We start from the raw sequence: 23,542 nt of genomic DNA, 5'->3' as shown, positions 1-23,542 counted from the left end.
GTCTGACGTAATTTATACATCCTACCTGGGTCGCGTTTTTCCCCCCCCATTCTGAATCCCCATAGACGTGTTCGTGTCAAATAAGAACTGTGTTCCAAAAATAAACAAATAATCACGGCGCGTTGACTCTTATGGATGTGAACCAACAACTGACGGTGAGAAAACGATAATGTTACTTCCGACAAATTAGTTAAATTTTCGCCAGAAACAGACTGTATCAAATATGAGTGACTGACTATCATAAACGATAAAGAGCCTCCACCCTGATAATATCGCCGAGACAGTTTGTTTATTTTTGGACCACAATTCTTATATGAGACGATTCTAAGATGACCCAATGTTATTCTCCATAGAGAAATTACTTTACGAACCAGGGGATGGACGAGTGACGCCAGGACTTCTGTACTCTATACTTTATACTTTATACTTATTTTTTAGATTTGTAACGGTACAGGTAGTAGTCAAAAAAGGACACAAACACAAAAAAGCCTTCAAGGGGCTTGTCTCCATTGTGGTCCAAAACACAGTGAACTGAAACAGTTACAAGTTATTGTAAAAACTCAGTTTTTCAGAGTTCACAGGAGGACTTTTAACCCATTAAGACCTGAGGTTATACGATTCTACGAAATGTCTTTAAAAATCCTAACAGTTTTCTGAAAAAAACGTATGTTGCTATATCAGTGGTGCTCAAACTTTTTCATGTCAAGGACCCCCAAAATAATATGTATTTGGCCACGGACCCCCATCTGAAAATGTATTGTTCCAGGGACCCCCCAGAAGCAAAGAATTGAGTTAAACATGTTCACTTTAAAAACATATATATTCAAAGATTTGCACAAAATTTCACAATTTTTCTAAAATAGCAGATCTACAAGCTCGTAGCGCGGCACTCGGTGCCGCGCTATGAGCTTGTAGATCTGCTATTTTTGAATAGCCAAAGTATAAAATAACGTGCGTTCCCGGTGTGAACGGGTTAACAGAGTAACAACTGCGTGGCTGAAGGAGGATCAATGAAGCTCTAATAAAGGCTGTGGAAGAAGAAGGCTCTTGAGGAGAGAGCAGACAGTTATACGCTCCAGTTAAAAGCTGCTCTACTCTCTCCCTTACAGCTGCTGTAGGGCGAGAGAGAGATTAAATAAAGACCTCACACACACACACCGGAGAGGAAGAACATCTTGCATGTCTAAAGACATTCCAAGAGAGCGATATCCTCGGCTAGAATGTCTGTGGATAAAAATAAAGTAAATATGAAATAAAAGTGTTTCCAGAACGTTTAGCTGTGTCTAGTATGTCAACCTGTGGATGTTTAGAAATTTATATTTTTCTAATAGTCAATAACGACATCGTCTGTGTCCTGTTCTTCCAGAAATAAGGTTAATGAATAATAACGCTCCAATGCAGGGGTGCCGATTTATGTGCGTGCTACTGGGGGCGCAAACAGGGACCTTACTTTAATTAGGTTAATTTTGGTTAATTTTGTACAATGGTGTTGTTGCTTTTTTCCATTTTAAAATACAAGACCACAAACAACAAGGAGAAACAAAACAAAACAAAGCATAACAAAAAAGAGACCTGACGTCCTGACGTCACTCGTTCATCCCCAGGTTGGTAAAGTAATTTCTCTATGGAGAATAACATTGGGTCATCTTAGAATCGTCTCATATAAAAATTGTGGTCCAAAAATAAACAAACTGTCTCGGCGATATTGTCAGGGAGGAGGTTCTGTATCGTTTATGATAGTCAGTCACTTATATTTGATACAGTCTGTTTCTGGCAAAAAATTAACTAATTAGGTGGAAGTAACGTTAGCGTTTTCTCACCGTCAGTTGATGCTTCATATCCATAAGAGTCAAACCGCCGGGATTATTTGTTTATTTTTGCAACACAGTTCTTATTTGACGCAATATTAAACACGTCTTTGGGGATTCAGAACGGGGGTGGAAAACCGCAAACCAGGTAGGATGTGTAAATTACGTCAGACTTCGGTGCTCTATATACACCAAAATAAATAATGAGTTATCCACCCATGCCCAGAGGGAAGTAGAATAAATTAGTGAACTTTTTTTGTTGTTGTAATAATGGTGATAACAGAGTAGCATAAAATAAGTACAAAGATAAAAAAATAATAGAGGGGGGATTGTTAATCCAAAATTAGATCATGGTTAAGGAATTAATGTACAAAAAGAAATGGGTCCCATGTAATCTAGGTTTTAATATCTAGAATAAATTCAAAGCAGAACTGCTGCTGTTGTTAGAATGCTGGAAAGCTGTTACAGTAGCCTCAAGGGACCCCCTAGAGGGACCCCTCAGGCATAATGCTGACCACATTGAGCCCCCATGTAGTTTATGACCCGCTCATCATATAATTATTGGCAGAATAACTGGCAGAATCTGAAAAATGACAAAACTCACTCGATAGCATGGATGAATATTGTTGCTGTCGTGCAGAGACCTCTTATCTCCATATTCTAAATGTATTCTGATTTTTTGTTTTCGTAAATTAACGCCCTACTTGTCTTGATCATACTACAGCATCACACAAAAGCATTTAAAGTAGCAGATCTACAAGCTCAAAACGCGTCGCTTCGCGGCGCGTTTCGAGCTTGCAGATCTGCTACTTTTGAATTTGATTCCTGAAAAGTCACCGTTTTTGGACATATGAGATTTCCACCCGACGATATAATTATGACGGCAGAATAACTATTATAATGGAAAACTCACTCCACAGCACAGATGAATATGCACTAAGAATCGGGCCGAAAAAATGAATAAAATAATACGGTTTTGCAGAAGAAAAAAAATGCATGAAAAAGGCTGGAAGCACCACGACCCGTATGGGTTTATATGACCATATAATCAGAGCTGGTTTAATATGGGGAAAAGGGATGGTGGACTTGTTCTAGGTTCCAGAAAATGCCCTGTTGCTCTCAGTCAGTGGTGGACAAAGTACTCAAATGTTTTACTTAAGTAAAAGTATCAATACTGCAATGTAGAAGTACTCTGTTACAAGTAAAAGTCCGGAATTCAAAATTGACTTGAGTAAAAGTACGAAAGTATTGGTATCAAAATGTAATTAAAGTATCAAAAGTAAAAGTACTAAAATGTTTGAAAATAGCCAATTTATAAAATAGGGCTAAAGTGGTTAATGTATGTTTTATAATGTAATAATTTATATCTGCAAAGTAACTACAATTTTCAAATAATTGTAGTGGAGTAAAAGTACAATATTTGCCTTTGAGTTGTAGTGGAGTATAAGTAAAAGTATAGACAATTGGAAATACTCCACTATTACAAGTACAGTACTTGAGTAAATGTACAAGTCTTAGTTACTTAACACCACTGCTCTCAGTTAATGATAAACAAAGTGAATGACAGAAACAAACAACGGAATTTAAGACTCAGTTAACTAATACGTTGTTTACTGTATGACCAAGTAGCAACAAACACTGAGATTACAGCAGATCAATGAGATGAAAGGGAGGGGATGTAGTGCAAAAGCAGTCTCTCAGTCTAAACCTACAGGCGCTCAGGGTGGCGAGAAACCAACGTCTAACCCAGTTATAAACCAGAGAAGAACCGGAGCTAGCGGGAAAACTGGATTACATTACGGGTACGGGGCTCTATTGGGAAATAATTCAAAAAGCCACAGATACAGTACGACCAGGGAAAACAACTAGGTTTGCAAAACCAAGCTGCTGTCAAACTTTTTAATACCCACAGATAGCCGAGGATCAGCTTACAACCATTGGTTCTCAAAGTAAGGTCCGGGGACTCCCCCTGGGGTCCTTGAGGGGATTCCATGGGGGTCCCACAACAAAAATGAGGAACAGTTTAATCACTTCAACCCATTCAATCCAGGAAACGCATCTCTGTCATTTTAGATTTATTTGGCTATTCAAACATTTTCTGAACAACTATTGTTGCTTGATAGGTGGTGCTCAAACTTTTTCTTGTCAAGGACCCCCAAAATGATATGTATTTGGCCGCGGACCCCCAACGTAAAATGTTTTGTTCCAGGGACCCCAGAGAAGCAAAGATTAGAGTTGCAAATGTTTCGCTTTAAAAAATATACATTCAAAGATTTGCACACATTTTGCATCTTTTTCAAAAAATATCATATCTACAAGCTCATAGTGCGGCACTCGGTGCCGTGCTATGAGCTTGTAGATCTGCTATTTTTGAATAGCCAAAGTATAAAATAATGGTTATAGGGTTACACAGATGCGTTCCCAGTTTTATACTCTGACTAATGCAAAATAGACGATCTACAAGCTCACAACGCGTAGCCACGGAACGCGTTGAGAGCTTAGTAAGATCTGCTTTTCTCAAAACATCTTGGAAAATCTCGAAAACATTTGGTGAACAATTTTGAATCGTTTTGGAAACAAATTTAACAACCCATATCTTCTCTTATGGGGGTCGCTGACACAAAATATTTTTCAAATGGGGGTCCACGGCCAAAACCACATATCAACCTGACATGAAAACGTTTGAGAAACCCTTATTTGAAACCCTATTTGAAGCCGATCTACAAGCTCACAACGTGTAGCCACGGGACACGTTGAGAGCTTAGTAGATCTGCTTTTCTCAAAACATCTTGGAAAATCTCGAAAACATTTGGTGAACAATTTTGAATCGTTTTGGGAAAAAATGTAACAACCCATATCTTCTCTTATGGGGGTCACTGACACAAAATCTCTTTCAGATGGGGGTCCGCGCGGCCAAAACCACATATCAAACTTGACGTGAAAACGACGCGAGAGAAACCCCTGGGCTTAACAGCAGCAGACTCTATGTCTCTGTGCTGGGGCTGACCCTCCAATCTCACTGGTACACACATGATACACAGAACGAGCGGGCCTGCCATACAACAGTAAACTGGGCCATTACCGCCATATGTGCGGATAAAGAGTATATTAGAGAGGGAGATCATATGACACGTCTCACAGGAATATCATGTGTATTCTCCTCAAAGAATAAGACATATCTGGAGGGAGTAGCATGAGAACGCGAGGGTTAACCCGTTTAGACCGGGAACGCATCTGTGTCATTTGTAGATTTCTTTGGGCTATTCAAAAATAGATATACATGCTCATAGCGCGGCACCGAGTGCCGCGCTATGAGCATGTATATCTGCTATTTATTTATTTTTTATCGTGAAAATGTGTGCAAATCTTTGAATATATATGTTTTTTTAAAGCGAACGTTTGTAACTCAAATCTACTGGATATTTTACAAATGTCTTCTAAATCCTAACAGTTTTATTTTTTAAAGAGAAACTTTATCAGTGGTTCTCAAACTCAAAAGGACCACCCAAAATGATCTGTATTTGGCCGCGGACCCCCATCTCAAAATATGTTGTTCCAGGGACCCCCCAGAAGCAAAGATTTGAGTTAAAAATGTTCCCTTTAAATATATATATATTCAAAGATTTGCACAAACTTTAACCATTTTTCAAAAATATCAGATCTACAAGCTCATAGCGAGCCCCTGGTGCCGTGCTATGAGCTTGTATAGCTGCTATTTTTGAATAGCCAAAAGTATAACGCGGTTACACAGATGCGTTCCCGGTTTTAATGGGTTAATTATGAGACCCAGGATGATAGGGCTGTTGCTCAGATGAAGAGCCCAGACAGCCTGCTGTACAGCAGACAGAGAGGGAGAGAGAGAGACACAGCCTGCTATAGAACAGACAGAGAAGGAGAGAGAGAGAGACAGGAAAAAGAATGGAACGAATTACAAAGACGGAAGAGGCGAGAACACGTTTTTTTTTTCTCTTCGAGGACTCCTATTGAAACTCTGCCAAAAGAAAACATGTCGACAACAAGGACACTCAAATGTGACCTATGGGCTGACGGATTGATAGTAATGATGAAAAAACGCTCAGGCCTCATAATAAATCTTTTGAAAAAGGAGCTGGCACATTGTTATTATTTGGCAAAGCGTTGTAAACTATAGATGAAAGGGATGAGTGGGCAAGATATATCTTAGAGAAAACGGTGACGCCACAAAAAAAGTGGTTATTACTGTACAAACAAGTTCAAGAATGAACTGGCGGGGCCGCCAGGATTATATAAAAAAATTGGGCTCCCAAATAATTTGCAAACCACTAAGATCGCATTTATGATAGAGCATTAATACAAAACAATTCATGTAATTAATGTTTAACTTTATGTTATGTTATATTAGTGCCGTTGCTCCAAGCCGGAATACAATGGATTTGATTGGCCGTGAAAATGAAACCCGCTCTGAAAATGCACACGGCCCACCCATTTGACCACTTATAACAGTTAAGTGGTCAGGTGGGTGGGCCCGCGAACCACTTTTTCAAGATTTTTCCCAAGTGGGCCTTGATTCCAGGTTCGGGGACCATGCACTGCTATAGATGATGGGGATGAGTGGGCAAGATTCCCTCTCAACCAGTGTTTTCCGGGGCCACCAGTGGTCCTTGAGGGGGTTCCAGGTGGTCCCCAGCTAAACGATGGAGAGTTGGTAACCACATGGACCCTTATAGATCTTTAACTCTTGAGAGCGTAAAATGAAACCAAATGGACCCGTAAGGGTCCATTTGGTTTCATTTTACGCTCTCAAGAGTTAAATTATTGTTAAACATCTGCATTACTTAATTAAAGAATTGTTTTTTTAATCAACCTTTGCCTGTTATCTCTCCTATTGTACCAACATCAATACAGCATGGATGGAATTGTGGACTCAATATTATCCAAGGACAACAACATATTAATATATTAAATCTCATGAAACGGTGCATCTGTGGCTCAAATGACGAATTAAATAATGGACCTTGATATGAAAAGGGTTGAAAACCAACTGGATTAGAGAAAACGGTGACACCACAAAAAGAAAAGTGGTTATTACAAACACACAAGTTCAAGAACGAGAGCGATAATTCACAAAGAAGACAGCGGATATTGGAAAGCCGTCTATCTGAGGCTACAGAGAGAGAGAGAGAGAGAGAGAGAGAGAGAGAGAGAGAGAGAGAGAGAGAGAGAGAGAGAGGGGCCTTGAGGCGAGCGTTGCTCATAATTTGTCATCAATGGAACGAAAAGCCAATAATTGTGACTGGCGGCTGTCAGGAAGAAGAGGCATTGTCCGGCCAGCCATAACAACACAATGGAAGCGGAGCCGACGCACGGTATGGAAATTGTGTTGAAGGAAATAGTCGTTATTTACGGCCCGACGCATCAGCACAAAGTAGCGCTGACTGAAGCCTGATTTATACGCGGGTTGTGAGTCGGTGTCACGCAAGCACGGAAAACGTGGTAATGTGTACAAGCTTAGCTCATACGACAGTGGTTCCCAAACGGGGTGTCGGGACCCCCAGGGGGATCCCCAAATTATTTTGGGGGGTCCCCAGATGATTAGCTTTCTCACTCAACAGTAAACAAACCAACATACAGTATAAGTGTCTACATATACAGGGTATCTGCACATTTATAAAGTGACAATTTAATGACTTTTAAGACCGTTTTAATACCAAATTGGCCAAATTGTCAAACATTACATTGTGAAAAAAGACACAACTACAAGCTCACAACGCATCGCAGTGCGAGGCGTTGTGAGCTTGTAGTTCGGCTATTTTCACAATATTTATGTGTGGAACCTAGTCAAACTAACTGTAATGCCTCAACTCCTACAATTCCCAAGTGCTTGTCAGGGTGGGGGGGTCCCAAGTTCAAACATGATTATTTTGGGGGGGTCGCGGAGTTTGGGAACCCTTGGCTTACGTCACGTCGCAACTAACTATAAATCATAAATTGTATTTTATTTCGGCCCTTGGTCCTGGAATGACATTCAGGCGAGAGCACAATTGAACAAAATATTCACTATTTTTCAAAAATAGCAGATCTACAAGCTCATAGCGTGGCACTCGGTGCCGTGCTATGAGCTTGTATATCTGCTACATACTGCTTACAGCTGAAGCTCTCACCAGTTGCTGCTCCCACTTTGACCTTTTATTTTAGTTTTATTGCCTCTTGTTTAGGGCCTCTTGTTTTTTAACCTTTTATTGTTTTAACCTTTTAAACTTGACTTTATTTTCTCTCATGTGAGCAATTTGGGTAAATGTCTGTGTTTCTAAATGTTATGTTGTTTTTCTTAACGTTTGTTCTTTATGTGAACGTGTAACTTAATCTACCTCTTGGCCAGTTAGTTTATCCTAGCAAAAAAAAAGAGATGTAGTTCTCTATGTTTTTACCGGTTAAATAAAGGTTATTCATCATCATCTCTGTCGGGTGGAAACAGAGCCGCAGGAAGGGTGGTGCGAACGGTGCGGCCGCACCGGGCCCCGCGCTACGGGGGGCCTCGCAAAAAAACGGGAACATTTTTTTTTAACATGATACCCAACATGACACCCAACTTAATGTTTTGAGGGCAAAAATAACCGCAAATAACCACCCAAAACTCGGATATATCCGACAGAAACCGCAAAAAAATCGCGCGTGCGTGCTCGCCAACTCCGCACCGGGCCCCGCATTTCTCCCAGACGGCTCTGGGTGGAAACCTCATATATCCAAAACTGTTACTAAATTCTAATTCAAACTCAAAAGTATCAAATGTAGCAGATCTACAAGCTCAAAACGTGGCGCGAAGCGACACGTTTTGAGCTTGTAGATCTACTACTTTTGATGCTAATTTTTTATGCTAACTTTTGATGCTAATTTACCAAAAAACACAAGAGGTTAGAATATAGAGATAAGAGGTTTCTGCTCGACAGCAACGATAAATCAGGCTCGGAGGGAGAGTTCCTTTCATCTCCTGGCAGGCCGTGGTGAGAGTGAGTGTGACTCATACATACCACAATAACCACACCAAACCCCGTACATACCACACCAAAAACCCCGCGAGGAAAACGAAGACCTATTTTCTCTGCCACTACCTCTTTTTTGTCACTGTATAATTTGGTCGTATAAGTGAAATGCGTCAGTGTACATTTACCTATCCTAACTATTAGGAGCAGTGTGCTATTAATACAGCGCCCCGGGGAGCTGTTAGGGGGTAGGTTAAGTGTCTTTGCTCAGAGACACTTCGACACATACGTAGACTGGGCGGACCAGACCCGGGGCGGGGGTCAAACCGGGGACCTTTTTGGGATTCCCAGATGACCTCTCTGCTCATTCAGCTGTGGCTGTGGACGCCCCCCTCCCCCCCACTCCCCAGACAGAGTAGAAAGTGTATATACTCTGTGACCTGAGGTATACAGAGCGGAAGAGAGAAAACACCCCAACATTTCCTAGCAGTAAACTCATGTACTTACTGGTATAAAAAAAAAAAAATCACTGCAGAGTAACAGCTGAGGGCCATAAGTCCTAAGAAGATTCTGGCCTAAATCCCTCCCCCTCTCCCTGCAGCTTGCCAGCAGTACAGAATCCTCTGGTGATTTCCTCTATGTTTCAAAAGGGAAACTTTCTCTCCAAACTGCTATAATATCACTGCTGAAAAAATCTTAATCATATGAAATGGGGGGTTGTGGCCCCTAACGCAGATCAAACTAGGAGGGGTCCTAGAAATGTAACAACTTAAACCCTCTAGACTTGGTAAACTGGACCCGACTTGTCTCTGTAACCGGACCACTTTTTTCCCGTCTCTTCAACAAAAATAGCTGCAAGCTCACAACGCGTTGTGAGCTTGTAGATTGTCTATTTTTTGGGGCCAATGATGTTCCCCCCAGAATATGGATGCTGGGATTTCAGGTGGTTTAAAAAAAATAGGTTGAGAATTCTCTGGAGGCAGTGACTCAGGAGGTAGAGTGGCCGCTAGGGAACCAGAAGTATCCCTGTTCGATCCCGGGCTCCCCCAGAGTTAGTGTCAAAGTGTCCTTGAGCAAGACGCTGAATCCCTAATTGCTCCTGATGAGCAGCTTGGTGCCTTGCATGGTTTCCTCCGCCATCGGTGTATGAATGTGTGTGTGAATGGGTGAATGTAATGCACAATCTATGTAAAGCGCATTTTTATATAAATGCACCATTCACTGCTAGATCACAGAGAGATGCGAGCAGTGGAATGGTCAGGATGTAGGTAGGTAGGAGTCAGGGTGTAGGTAGGAACAGTAGGAGTCAGGCCAGTCCACTCACAGCAGCTTTAAATAAGTGTAGTGTTGTAACAGTGTGATGCGCTCTGGGCCTTCAGAGGGTTGACTGACCCTCTACTGCACCAGCTGGTCTGGAGCTTTTTGTACTGGACTCACCCCGGGAGACACTGTGTGAGTGTGAGTGTGAGTGTGTGTGTGTGTGTGTGTGTGTGTGTGTGTGTGTGTGTGTGTGTGTGTGTGTGTGTGTGTGTGTGTGTGTGTGTGTGTGCGTGTGCGTGTGTGTGTGTGTATTACTATAGGCTACTATATACCGAATGTATAGTAGAATTTGAGAAGTAGACATTGTTTCAGGTCCCTGGTGTCACACACGGAAAACAGCCACAGAAAATAGTAAATGCGCCTATTTTCCGCTTCAGGATTAGGGTTAAAAATGTAATCAAAATGGTTTCAATGCGAGCTACCGGGGTACCAAGTGGGCTTGGGCTTGAACTGTGTAAATTATGAGGGTCCCATATGGTTTTCATATGGGCTAACTGGGCATGGGTTGGAACTGGGTTAGCCCATGCCAGGCCCATATGGTTTAGATATGGGCTAACATGAAGTTTTAGCTATAACCATTATCTTAAACTTTGGCTATTCAAAAATAGCAGATCTACAAGCTCATAGCGTGGCACCGAGTGCCGCGCTACGAGCTTGTAGATCTTGTAGATCTGCTAATATTTGTGCAAATCTTTGAATCCATATATTAGTATAACGGAGCGCCCCAACATTTGGAGCTCCGTTCTTCATGTACTCTGTCAAGATCATGACCGGACACATTGTGCGTGTGGTTGTGATGTGTTTTTCGGCGTACATACCCGTAGGAAGGAGTCCAGCGCTCCGTTCTCCATGAACTCGGTGAGGATCATGACGGGACAGGAGGCGGTGATGATGCCCTCCAGGTGGATGATGTTGGGATGGTGGAACTGGCCCATGATGGACGCCTCCGACAGGAAGTCCCGCCTCTGCTTGTCCGTGTAGCCGCCCTTCAGCGTCTTGATGGCCACGTAGTTCTCCTTCTTCCCCGGGATCTTCAGACGGCCCCGGCACACCTCGCCGAACTCTCCTGTTATATAGGAGGAGGGCGCCACGGTTTAATCAAAGTAGGGGTGTAATGATACAGTAACTGCATCGATGCATTGATTTAAAATTTAACAATCGAAGTATATTGATATGTAAACAGCAGCATATCGTATCGTTTGACTTTGTATCGTATCGTTTTGCAATGCAAATAATCGATATCGAATCGTTTTGCAATGCAAATAATCGATGTGTGATGTGTATCGTATCGCTGTTAAAGTGTGTCGTTACACGCCTAAATCAAACTAATCGATTTCATCAATTATAAAAACATATAATCAGTAATTGATTTTAACCACGTAAACGCTATATCGTTGACAGGAGTCCCTCAGGGCCCCATACTACTATTCTATTTTCGTTGGCTACATTCAAAATCTTCGCTGAAAATAGCCGATGTTGTGAGCTTGTTGATCTGCTATTTTCCTGCCTAATTCCCCACAAAAAAACCCACAATAAGGACGTTGGGTTTAAGTGATTAATGAGAAATCATCGATTGGGGGAAGAACTATAGTGAGAAGAGCAGATCTATAAGCTCACAGCTTATTACATGGGCTATTTTCACTATTTTTGTGCGACTCTGTTGTACGACAAAGTATAACATAGGGCTGAAGTGGTTGATCATACTAACGGATATATAAAAAAAAACTAGTCACAATCAAAATATAGTGCTTCTGTATTATTGTATGAATCTAAACGTAATCCACAGAAAAACAGCTAAGAAAATAATGGATAGTTCCAGCCCTGCTCTCCTCCTGTAACACGCAGACACGGACGTCAAACAGCTGGCTGGGCCTAAAGCCCGGAATTCTCTAATATCTCCCCTTTGGTCAAGAGGGGACTCTCCCCTTTGGCTGAGCGTGAGAGGTTTGACTTCCCCACGCATGAGAAAAACATTGAAAAGTTGAAAAATGAAAGACGGGAGGTTTCTGCTCCGACAGCAACAATATATACACACACGCTCTCTGATAAGACATAAATGACGTTTTACGCTTATTAATCAGCACTATATATACATAAGTTACATAACTATACTAAGAGGCGGAATTCTAATATCTCCAATGGATAAGATTCGGGGCATTCCCCTTTTTGGTTGAGAGCAGTGGTGGAAAAAGTACTCACATTTTCTACTTAAGTAAAAGTATCAATGCTGCAATATAGAAATACTCTGTTACAAGTAAAAGTCCAGAATTAAAGATGTACTTGAGTAAAAGTCCAAAAGTATTGGCATAAAAATGTACTTAAAAGTACCATAAGTAAAGTACTAAAATGTTTGAAAATAGCAGATCTACAAGCTCACAACACATCGCGATGCGTTGTGAGCTTGTAGATCGGATATTTTCAAATAGCATATGTATAAAATAGGGCTAAAGTGGTTAATGTATGTATCATAATTTATATCTGAAAAGTAACTAAAGTTTTCAAATAATGATAGTGGAGTAAAAGTACAATATTTGCCTCTGATATGTAGTGGAGTCGAAGTAAAAGTACTGAAAATGGGAAATACTCCAGTAAAGTAAAAAAAATCCTCAAACATGTACTTAAGTACAGTACTTGAGTAAATGTATTTAGTTACTCTACACCGCTGGGTGAGAGTGAGAGGTTTGATTTTCCCACGCATGAGAGACCTGGGGTTTGCATAAATAATCCAACGCTCCTCTGATAAGTAATAGATGACGTTTTTCACTTATTAATCACTACAACATATACACTCGACTACATGGCATAACAATACGGGCATGCAGGAGTCGGAGGGTCTGTGTCTCACCAGCGCCGATAACCTCTTCAATCTTGACGCAGGAAACGTCGATTTCCTTGGCAAACTCTCGCACGGCCTCGTTGGGGTCCTCGTAGGTGAAGGGGTCGATGTAGACCTTGACCCCTGAGAGCACGGCCAGAACAAAAAGGATCATGGGAAAGGAAGGGGAAAGAATTGGCATGAGAAACCTAACCAGCAGGCAGGGGCAGAAAGGACTGTTTTTTTTTTGTTTTTTTTTCTGTTGTTGGCTTTCCAACACAGAGTGAAGAATCACCATCGAGAAGGGTTTTATTTGTCACTCACTTAATACACTTATACCCATTTTAACCCATTAAGACCGGGAACGCAGCACGTGTGTCATTTTTAGATTTCTATGGCTATTCAAAAATAGCAGATCTACAAGCCGCGCTATGAGCTTGTAGATCTGCTATTTTTTGAACAATCTTGAAAATGTGTGCAAAGCTTTGAATATATATATTTTTGAATCGAACATTTGTAACTCAAATCTTTGCTTCTGGTGGGGTCCCTGGAACAACATATTTTACAATTGTTTGCTTTAAAACTATATATATATTCAAAGATTTTCACGATTTTTCAAAAATAGCAGATCTACAAGCTCATAGCGTGGCACGCGGTGCTGTGCTATGAGCTTGTAGATCTGCTATTTTTGAATAGCCAAAGACATACTATAATATCAGTGGTTCTCAAACTTTTTCCATGTCAAGGACCCCCACAATTATATGTATTTGGCTGCGGACCCCCATCTCAAAATATGTTGTTCCAGGGACCCCCAGACGGACATATTTGAGTTAAAAATGTTCGCTTAAAAAAAAGAAATAGCATATATTCAAAGATTTGCACACATTTTCAAGATTTTCAAAAGATTGCAGATCTACAAGCTCATAGCGCGGCACTCGATGCCGCGCTATGAGCTTCTATATCTGCTATTTTCGAATAGCCAAAGACATTTAAAAATGACACAGATGCGTTCCCGGGCCTTAATGGGTTAAGTACAAGCAGAGCATTGTTGGTGGGACCTGTTCCACAGAACAGGTCAGAACACAGTGTTTTTCAAGATGTCTTTTAAATTCATTACCTTGGCCAACGAGGTACTGGCTGTTCTTATCAGCCAGCTCTGGGTCTTTGATTCTGATCTGCCTTCTGTGTGGAGGGGAGAGAGAGAGAGAGGGGAGGAGAGGAGAGGAGAGGAGAGGAGAGGAGAGGAGAGGAGAGGAGAGGAGAGGAGAAGGAGAGGGAGAGGGAGAGGGAGAGGGAGAAGGAGAAGGAGAAAATGCTCACATTTAGCTGATGCGATTATCCAGTGCGACTTATACTTATAGTAAGTCGGTGATGGGGAGAATCTGGTTAGGGCTGATATACGAGTATCACTTTGCAACGTCTGGAAAAAGCATAATTTCTTATTAAAAAGGGATATGCTCAGTCACGGAAGACCATCAGCTGACTCAAATTCAAACTTCTGCACAATTTTAATAACAGCAACCCACTTTCCTAGATGTATTTATTTCTTACCGCAGTGCATTTTTCACATGATGCAACACATTCTGGCCCTTCATGCAGAGAGGACCAAGTAAACAACCAAGACTAGACTACAACCGGTGCCAGATGGGTTTTTCTTTTTTTGGCCCAATAAAATACCCACCCTGAAGAGTGCTATACCAACAGATTTATGTCAAAAGGTTTCCAATTTTTTTCCTTCCATTTTATTTAACCATTTAACCACAGACAATAGCAGATCGACAAGCTCACAGCGCTGCAACGTGCTGTGAGCTTGTCGATCTGCTATTTTCAGGGAAAGCTTTCTCCACAATCACAGAAAACAGAAACTAGACACTAGTATAGATCCCTGAGGGACTCCGGTCAACCATATATAGGGACACATCGTCTGCATAATCACTAGTCTCGCGTTACCAGACTGTTGCCTCCCACAATTTTCAAATGTTTCCGGTCATACAGTCTGGGACTTGGAAGCTCTGATCATGATTAGAATATAAACCGGATGTGAAGCCTCCTCTCTAAGTATACATAGCTTGCTGCTTAGCAGAAATGGAAATTAAAAAGTAAAGTGTAAAGATATTTTAAAATATATTTTCGTGAGCGGAAGTGCCAGTTTCCTCTCTCGGATTTTGGGAGTTGTAGTTCCAGACTCTATATAGCATTCAGAGATTGTGGAATAGTTGTCTGGCTACACGAGACTACATAATCACCAATACTGATATGTCTTCAAAATAAGAGTCAAATAATAGCCTATAAGTATCAGCCAAACCAATATATCTGTCTGGCTCTGAATCAGACAACAGAATGTTTTTTTTTTGGGGCGGCAGATATCCAGGGGGGGATGGAGGGGGAGGGGTATGGGGGGGGCATGATGTCTCCTGTGGGCAAGGGTCCCACGTGCCCCCCCCCCCCCCCCCCCACCACCACCACCACACAGGGGGGCTCCAGTCTAATTCGTCTGGCTGCCTGCTGCCCTGTGGCTACTGGAACCAACACTCACCTCATCTCCATACTGTAGCTCTCTCTCTCTCTCTCTCTCTCTCTCTCTCTCTCTCTCTCTCTCTCTCTCTCTCTCTCTCTCCCTTCCTTGCACAGCCCCATAAATAGCCTCTCTCGCCCCGCCCTGTGCCAGTGGCAGATCTGGGCCTGTGCCTCTGCTCCTGTTGGTGAGCGCGTGTGCATGTGCCAGGGTGTAATGTGTGCATGTGTGTTGCGTGTCTCTCCTGTGTGTGTGTGTGTGTGTGTGTGTGTGTGTGTGTGTGTGTGTGTGTGTGTGTGTGTGTGTGTGTGTGTGTGTGTGTGTGTGTGTGTCGCTCATGTTCGTGTGTGTGTGTGTGCGTGCGTGTGTTTCTCATGTTCGTGTGTGTGTGTGTGTGTGTGTGTGTGTGTGTGTGTTGCTCATGTTCGTTTGTGTGTGCCAGCGTGTGTGTGTGTGTGTGTGTGTGTGTGTGTGTGTGTGTGTGTTGCTCATGTTCGTGTGTGCGTGCGTGCGTGCGTGTGTGCGTGTGTGCGTGTCACAAGGTCACAGCCATTGTTCTCCTGTCCTGTGGAAACAGGGTTGGGACGGCCTGCATCCTGTCTCTCTGCCCTCTACCTATATGTCTCTCTACCTCTATGTCTCTCTACCTCTATGTCTCTCTACCTCTCTCTCTCCCCCTCTACCTCTATGTCTCTATGTCTCTATGTCTCTCTGTCTCTCCTCGCCTCTACCTCTATGTCTCTCTCTCTCTCTCTCTGTCTCTCTCTCTTTCTGTCTGTCTCTCTCTCTCCCTCCCTCCCTCCCTCTCTCTCTCTCTCTCTGTCCGTCTCTCTCTCTGTCCCCCTCTCTCTCTCTCTCTCTCTCTCTCTCTCTCTCTCTCTCTCTCTCTCTCTCTCTCTCTCTCTCTCTCTCTCTCTCTCTCTCTCTCTCTCTCTCTCTCTCTCTCTCTCTCTCTCTCTCTCTCTCTCTCTCTCTCTCTCTCTCTCTCCCCTGTGGGTACTTGAGTGGACCGGCACTATTTAGTGAAACAATGAGGCCTAGAGGAAACAGACCTAATGAGAAGAAATCATTTTAGCTGCGTAAGCAACAAAAACAAAAAGGTCTCATGTACATGGCTTTGTGTCTGAACACCCCCCCCCCCTCCATTGGCACGGGTTAGGGACTGTACCTCCTCCTCCCTTGGTTTGATCTGTACCAGCAATAAGAACAGACCCCCCCCTCCCCCCTCACCCAGCCCCCCTCGCACAGTCGCACGATCCTTCTGTGTTTCCTGTTATTCTCCCACATGTTCTTTCTTTTCAAAATCTATCACTCTTTTCTCTAGTTCTGTCCTTCTATCAGTCTTTTCTCTGTCCTTCTATCAGTAAATGATAAATAAATGGTGCATTTATATAGCACTTTTATCCAAAGCACTTTACATAGATTGTGCATTACATTCACCCATTCACACACACATTCATACACCGATGGAGGAGGAAACCATGCAAGGCACCAACCTGCTCATCGGGAGCAATTATTGGTTCAGCGTCTTGCTCAAGGACACTTCCACACTACTACTCTGGGGGAACCCGGGATCGAACTGGAGAGAGAGAGATCCGGCCGGAATCAGTCTATTCTCTGGTTCTGTCCTTCTATCAGTCTATTCTGTGGTTCTGTCCTTCTATCAGTCTATTCTGTGGTTCTGTCCTTCTATCAGTCTATTCTGTGGTTCTGTCCTTCTATCAGTCTATTCTGTGGTTCTGTCCTTCTATCAGTCTATTCTGTGGTTCTGTCCTTCTATCAGTCTATTCTGTGGTTATGTCCTTCTATCAGTCTATTCTGTGGTTCTGTCCCTCTATCAGTCTATTCTCTGGTTCTGTCCCTCTATCAGTCTATTCTGTGGTTCTGTCCCTCTATCAGTCTATTCTCTGGTTCTGTCCCTCTATCAGTCTATTCTCTGGTTCTGTCCCTCTATCAGTCTATTCTCTGGTTCTGTCCCTCTATCAGTCTATTCTCTGGTTCTGTCCCTCTATCAGTCTATTCTGTGGTTCTGTCCTTCTATCAGTCTATTATCTGTCCTTCTATCAGTCTATTATCTGTCCTTCTATCAGTCTATTATCTGTCCTTCTATCAGTCTATTATCTGTCCTTCTATCAGTCTATTATCTGTCCTTCTATCAGTCTATTATCTGTCCTTCTATCAGTCTATTATCTGTCCTTCTATCAGTCTACTATCTGTCCTTCTATCAGTCTATTATCTGTCCTTCTATCAGTCTATTATCTGTCCTTCTATCAGTCTATTATCTGTCCTTCTATCAGTCTATTATCTGTCCTTCTATCAGTCTACTATCTGTCCTTCTATCAGTCTACTATCTGTCCTTCTATCAGTCTACTATCTGTCCTTCTATCAGTCTATTATCTGTCCTTCTATCAGTCTACTATCTGTCCTTCTATCAGTCTATTATCTGTCCTTCTATCAGTCTATTATCTGTCCTTCTATCAGTCTATTATCTGTCCTTCTATCAGTCTATTATCTGTCCTTCTATCAGTCTATTATCTGTCCTTCTATCAGTCTATTATCTGTCCTTCTATCAGTCTACTATCTGTCCTTCTATCAGTCTACTATCTGTCCTTCTATCAGTCTATTATCTGTCCTTCTATCAGTCTATTATCTGTCCTTCTATCAGTCTACTATCTGTCCTTCTATCAGTCTACTATCTGTCCTTCTATCAGTCTATTATCTGTCCTTCTATCAGTCTACTATCTGTCCTTCTATCAGTCTACTATCTGTCCTTCTATCAGTCTATTATCTGTCCTTCTATCAGTCTATTATCTGTCCTTCTATCAGTCTATTATCTGTCCTTCTATCAGTCTATTATCTGTCCTTCTATCAGTCTACTATCTGTCCTTCTATCAGTCTATTATCTGTCCTTCTATCAGTCTATTATCTGTCCTTCTATCAGTCTATTATCTGTCCTTCTATCAGTCTATTATCTGTCCTTCTATCAGTCTATTATCTGTCCTTCTATCAGTCTATTATCTGTCCTTCTATCAGTCTATTATCTGTCCTTCTATCAGTCTATTATCTGTCCTTCTATCAGTCTATTATCTGTCCTTCTATCAGTCTACTATCTGTCCTTCTATCAGTCTATTATCTGTCCTTCTATCAGTCTATTATCTGTCCCTCTATCAGTCTATTATCTGTCCTTCTATCAGTCTATTATCTGTCCTTCTATCAGTCTATTATCTGTCCTTCTATCAGTCTATTATCTGTCCTTCTATCAGTCTACTATCTGTCCCTCTATCAGTCTATTATCTGTCCTTCTATCAGTCTATTATCTGTCCTTCTATCAGTCTATTATCTGTCCTTCTATCAGTCTACTATCTGTCCTTCTATCAGTCTATTATCTGTCCTTCTATCAGTCTATTATCTGTCCTTCTATCAGTCTATTATCTGTCCTTCTATCAGTCTATTATCTGTCCTTCTATCAGTCTATTATCTGTCCTTCTATCAGTCTATTATCTGTCCTTCTATCAGTCTATTATCTGTCCTTCTATCAGTCTATTATCTGTCCTTCTATCAGTCTATTATCTGTCCTTCTATCAGTCTATTATCTGTCCTTCTATCAGTCTATTATCTGTCCTTCTATCAGTCTATTATCTGTCCTTCTATCAGTCTATTATCTGTCCTTCTATCAGTCTATTATCTGTCCTTCTATCAGTCTACTATCTGTCCTTCTATCAGTCTATTATCTGTCCTTCTATCAGTCTACTATCTGTCCTTCTATCAGTCTATTATCTGTCCCTCTATCAGTCTATTATCTGTCCTTCTATCAGTCTATTATCTGTCCTTCTATCAGTCTATTATCTGTCCTTCTATCAGTCTACTATCTGTCCTTCTATCAGTCTATTATCTGTCCTTCTATCAGTCTATTATCTGTCCTTCTATCAGTCTACTATCTGTCCTTCTATCAGTCTATTATCTGTCCTTCTATCAGTCTACTATCTGTCCTTCTATCAGTCTATTATCTGTCCTTCTATCAGTCTACTATCTGTCCTTCTATCAGTCTACTATCTGTCCTTCTATCAGTCTATTATCTGTCCTTCTATCAGTCTATTATCTGTCCTTCTATCAGTCTACTATCTGTCCTTCTATCAGTCTATTATCTGTCCTTCTATCAGTCTATTATCTGTCCTTCTATCAGTCTATTATCTGTCCTTCTATCAGTCTATTATCTGTCCCTCTATCAGTCTATTATCTGTCCTTCTATCAGTCTATTATCTGTCCCTCTATCAGTCTATTATCTGTCCTTCTATCAGTCTATTATCTGTCCTTCTATCAGTCTATTATCTGTCCTTCTATCAGTCTACTATCTGTCCTTCTATCAGTCTATTATCTGTCCTTCTATCAGTCTACTATCTGTCCTTCTATCAGTCTATTATCTGTCCTTCTATCAGTCTACTATCTGTCCTTCTATCAGTCTACTATCTGTCCTTCTATCAGTCTACTATCTGTCCTTCTATCAGTCTATTATCTGTCCTTCTATCAGTCTACTATCTGTCCTTCTATCAGTCTATTATCTGTCCTTCTATCAGTCTATTATCTGTCCTTCTATCAGTCTATTATCTGTCCTTCTATCAGTCTATTATCTGTCCTTCTATCAGTCTATTATCTGTCCCTCTATCAGTCTATTATCTGTCCTTCTATCAGTCTATTATCTGTCCTTCTATCAGTCTATTATCTGTCCTTCTATCAGTCTACTATCTGTCCTTCTATCAGTCTATTATCTGTCCTTCTATCAGTCTATTATCTGTCCTTCTATCAGTCTACTATCTGTCCTTCTATCAGTCTATTATCTGTCCTTCTATCAGTCTATTATCTGTCCTTCTATCAGTCTATTATCTGTCCTTCTATCAGTCTATTATCTGTCCTTCTATCAGTCTACTATCTGTCCTTCTATCAGTCTATTATCTGTCCTTCTATCAGTCTATTATCTGTCCTTCTATCAGTCTATTATCTGTCCTTCTATCAGTCTATTATCTGTCCTTCTATCAGTCTACTATCTGTCCTTCTATCAGTCTATTATCTGTCCTTCTATCAGTCTATTATCTGTCCTTCTATCAGTCTATTATCTGTCCTTCTATCAGTCTATTATCTGTCCTTCTATCAGTCTACTATCTGTCCTTCTATCAGTCTATTATCTGTCCTTCTATCAGTCTATTATCTGTCCTTCTATCAGTCTATTATCTGTCCTTCTATCAGTCTACTATCTGTCCTTCTATCAGTCTATTATCTGTCCTTCTATCAGTCTATTATCTGTCCTTCTATCAGTCTATTATCTGTCCTTCTATCAGTCTATTATCTGTCCTTCTATCAGTCTACTATCTGTCCTTCTATCAGTCTATTATCTGTCCTTCTATCAGTCTATTATCTGTCCTTCTATCAGTCTATTATCTGTCCTTCTATCAGTCTATTATCTGTCCTTCTATCAGTCTATTATCTGTCCTTCTATCAGTCTATTATCTGTCCTTCTATCAGTCTATTATCTGTCCTTCTATCAGTCTATTATCTGTCCTTCTATCAGTCTATTATCTGTCCTTCTATCAGTCTATTATCTGTCCTTCTATCAGTCTATTATCTGTCCTTCTATCAGTCTATTATCTGTCCTTCTATCAGTCTATTATCTGTCCTTCTATCAGTCTATTATCTGTCCTTCTATCAGTCTATTATCTGTCCTTCTATCAGTCTATTATCTGTCCTTCTATCAGTCTATTATCTGTCCTTCTATCAGTCTATTATCTGTCCTTCTATCAGTCTATTATCTGTCCTTCTATCAGTCTATTATCTGTCCTTCTATCAGTCTATTATCTGTCCTTCTATCAGTCTACTATCTGTCCTTCTATCAGTCTATTATCTGTCCTTCTATCAGTCTATTATCTGTCCTTCTATCAGTCTATTATCTGTCCCTCTATCAGTCTATTATCTGTCCTTCTATCAGTCTATTATCTGTCCTTCTATCAGTCTACTATCTGTCCTTCTATCAGTCTATTATCTGTCCTTCTATCAGTCTATTATCTGTCCTTCTATCAGTCTATTATCTGTCCTTCTATCAGTCTACTATCTGTCCTTCTATCAGTCTACTATCTGTCCTTCTATCAGTCTATTATCTGTCCTTCTATCAGTCTACTATCTGTCCTTCTATCAGTCTATTATCTGTCCTTCTATCAGTCTATTATCTGTCCTTCTATCAGTCTATTATCTGTCCTTCTATCAGTCTATTATCTGTCCTTCTATCAGTCTATTATCTGTCCTTCTATCAGTCTATTATCTGTCCTTCTATCAGTCTATTATCTGTCCTTCTATCAGTCTATTATCTGTCCTTCTATCAGTCTATTATCTGTCCCTTCTATCAGTCTATTATCTGTCCTTCTATCAGTCTATTATCTGTCCTTCTATCAGTCTATTATCTGTCCTTCTATCAGTCTATTATCTGTCCTTCTATCAGTCTACTATCTGTCCTTCTATCAGTCTATTATCTGTCCTTCTATCAGTCTATTATCTGTCCTTCTATCAGTCTACTATCTGTCCTTCTATCAGTCTATTATCTGTCCTTCTTCTGTCCTTCTATCAGTCTATTATCTGTCCTTCTATCAGTCTATTATCTGTCCTTCTATCAGTCTATTATCTGTCCTTCTATCAGTCTATTATCTGTCCTTCTATCAGTCTATTATCTGTCCTTCTATCAGTCTATTATCTGTCCTTCTATCAGTCTATTATCTGTCCTTCTATCAGTCTATTATCTGTCCTTCTATCAGTCTACTATCTGTCCTTCTATCAGTCTATTATCTGTCCCTTCTATCAGTCTATTATCTGTCCTTCTATCAGTCTACTATCTGTCCTTCTATCAGTCTATTATCTGTCCCTCTATCAGTCTATTATCTGTCCTTCTATCAGTCTATTATCTGTCCTTCTATCAGTCTACTATCTGTCCTTCTATCAGTCTATTATCTGTCCTTCTATCAGTCTATTATCTGTCCTTCTATCAGTCTATTATCTGTCCTTCTATCAGTCTATTATCTGTCCTTCTATCAGTCTATTATCTGTCCTTCTATCAGTCTATTATCTGTCCTTCTATCAGTCTATTATCTGTCCTTCTATCAGTCTATTATCTGTCCTTCTATCAGTCTATTATCTGTCCTTCTATCAGTCTATTATCTGTCCTTCTATCAGTCTACTATCTGTCCTTCTATCAGTCTATTATCTGTCCTTCTATCAGTCTATTATCTGTCCTTCTATCAGTCTATTATCTGTCCTTCTATCAGTCTATTATCTGTCCTTCTATCAGTCTACTATCTGTCCTTCTATCAGTCTATTATCTGTCCCTTCTATCAGTCTATTATCTGTCCTTCTATCAGTCTATTATCTGTCCTTCTATCAGTCTATTATCTGTCCTTCTATCAGTCTATTATCTGTCCTTCTATCAGTCTATTATCTGTCCTTCTATCAGTCTATTATCTGTCCTTCTATCAGTCTATTATCTGTCCTTCTATCAGTCTATTATCTGTCCTTCTATCAGTCTATTATCTGTCCTTCTATCAGTCTATTATCTGTCCTTCTATCAGTCTATTATCTGTCCTTCTATCAGTCTATTATCTGTCCTTCTATCAGTCTATTATCTGTCCTTCTATCAGTCTACTATCTGTCCTTCTATCAGTCTATTATCTGTCCTTCTATCAGTCTATTATCTGTCCTTCTATCAGTCTATTATCTGTCCTTCTATCAGTCTATTATCTGTCCTTCTATCAGTCTATTATCTGTCCTTCTATCAGTCTATTATCTGTCCTTCTATCAGTCTATTATCTGTCCTTCTATCAGTCTATTATCTGTCCTTCTATCAGTCTATTATCTGTCCTTCTATCAGTCTATTATCTGTCCTTCTATCAGTCTATTATCTGTCCTTCTATCAGTCTATTATCTGTCCTTCTATCAGTCTATTATCTGTCCTTCTATCAGTCTATTATCTGTCCTTCTATCAGTCTATTATCTGTCCTTCTATCAGTCTATTATCTGTCCTTCTATCAGTCTATTATCTGTCCCTCTATCAGTCTATTATCTGTCCTTCTATCAGTCTATTATCTGTCCTTCT

The 23,542-nt window shown here is 40.7% G+C and overlaps 1 protein-coding gene across 1 annotated transcript in view; it reads right to left on the bottom strand.

Moving 5' to 3' along the window:
- The window catches only part of LOC311057743 (ephrin type-B receptor 4a-like), a 101,714-nt gene that overhangs the window by 17,681 nt on the left and 60,491 nt on the right, over positions 1-23,542 (bottom strand). Inside the window, exons 12-14 of the mRNA XM_084074789.1 lie at positions 14,020-14,084; positions 12,933-13,046; positions 10,906-11,153 (exon numbers count right to left, since the gene is read on the bottom strand). Coding sequence (XP_083930915.1) covers positions 10,906-11,153; positions 12,933-13,046; positions 14,020-14,084 — 427 coding nt within the window. The remainder of the gene's footprint in view (positions 1-10,905; positions 11,154-12,932; positions 13,047-14,019; positions 14,085-23,542) is intronic.

Source organism: Gymnoscopelus microlampas, assembly GCF_963454915.1.
Source record: "Gymnoscopelus microlampas genome assembly, chromosome: 12".
NCBI lineage: Eukaryota > Metazoa > Chordata > Actinopteri > Myctophiformes > Myctophidae > Gymnoscopelus > Gymnoscopelus microlampas.
Note: the sequence above shows the minus strand (reverse complement) of the source record. Positions and strands in the feature narration are given on the sequence as shown.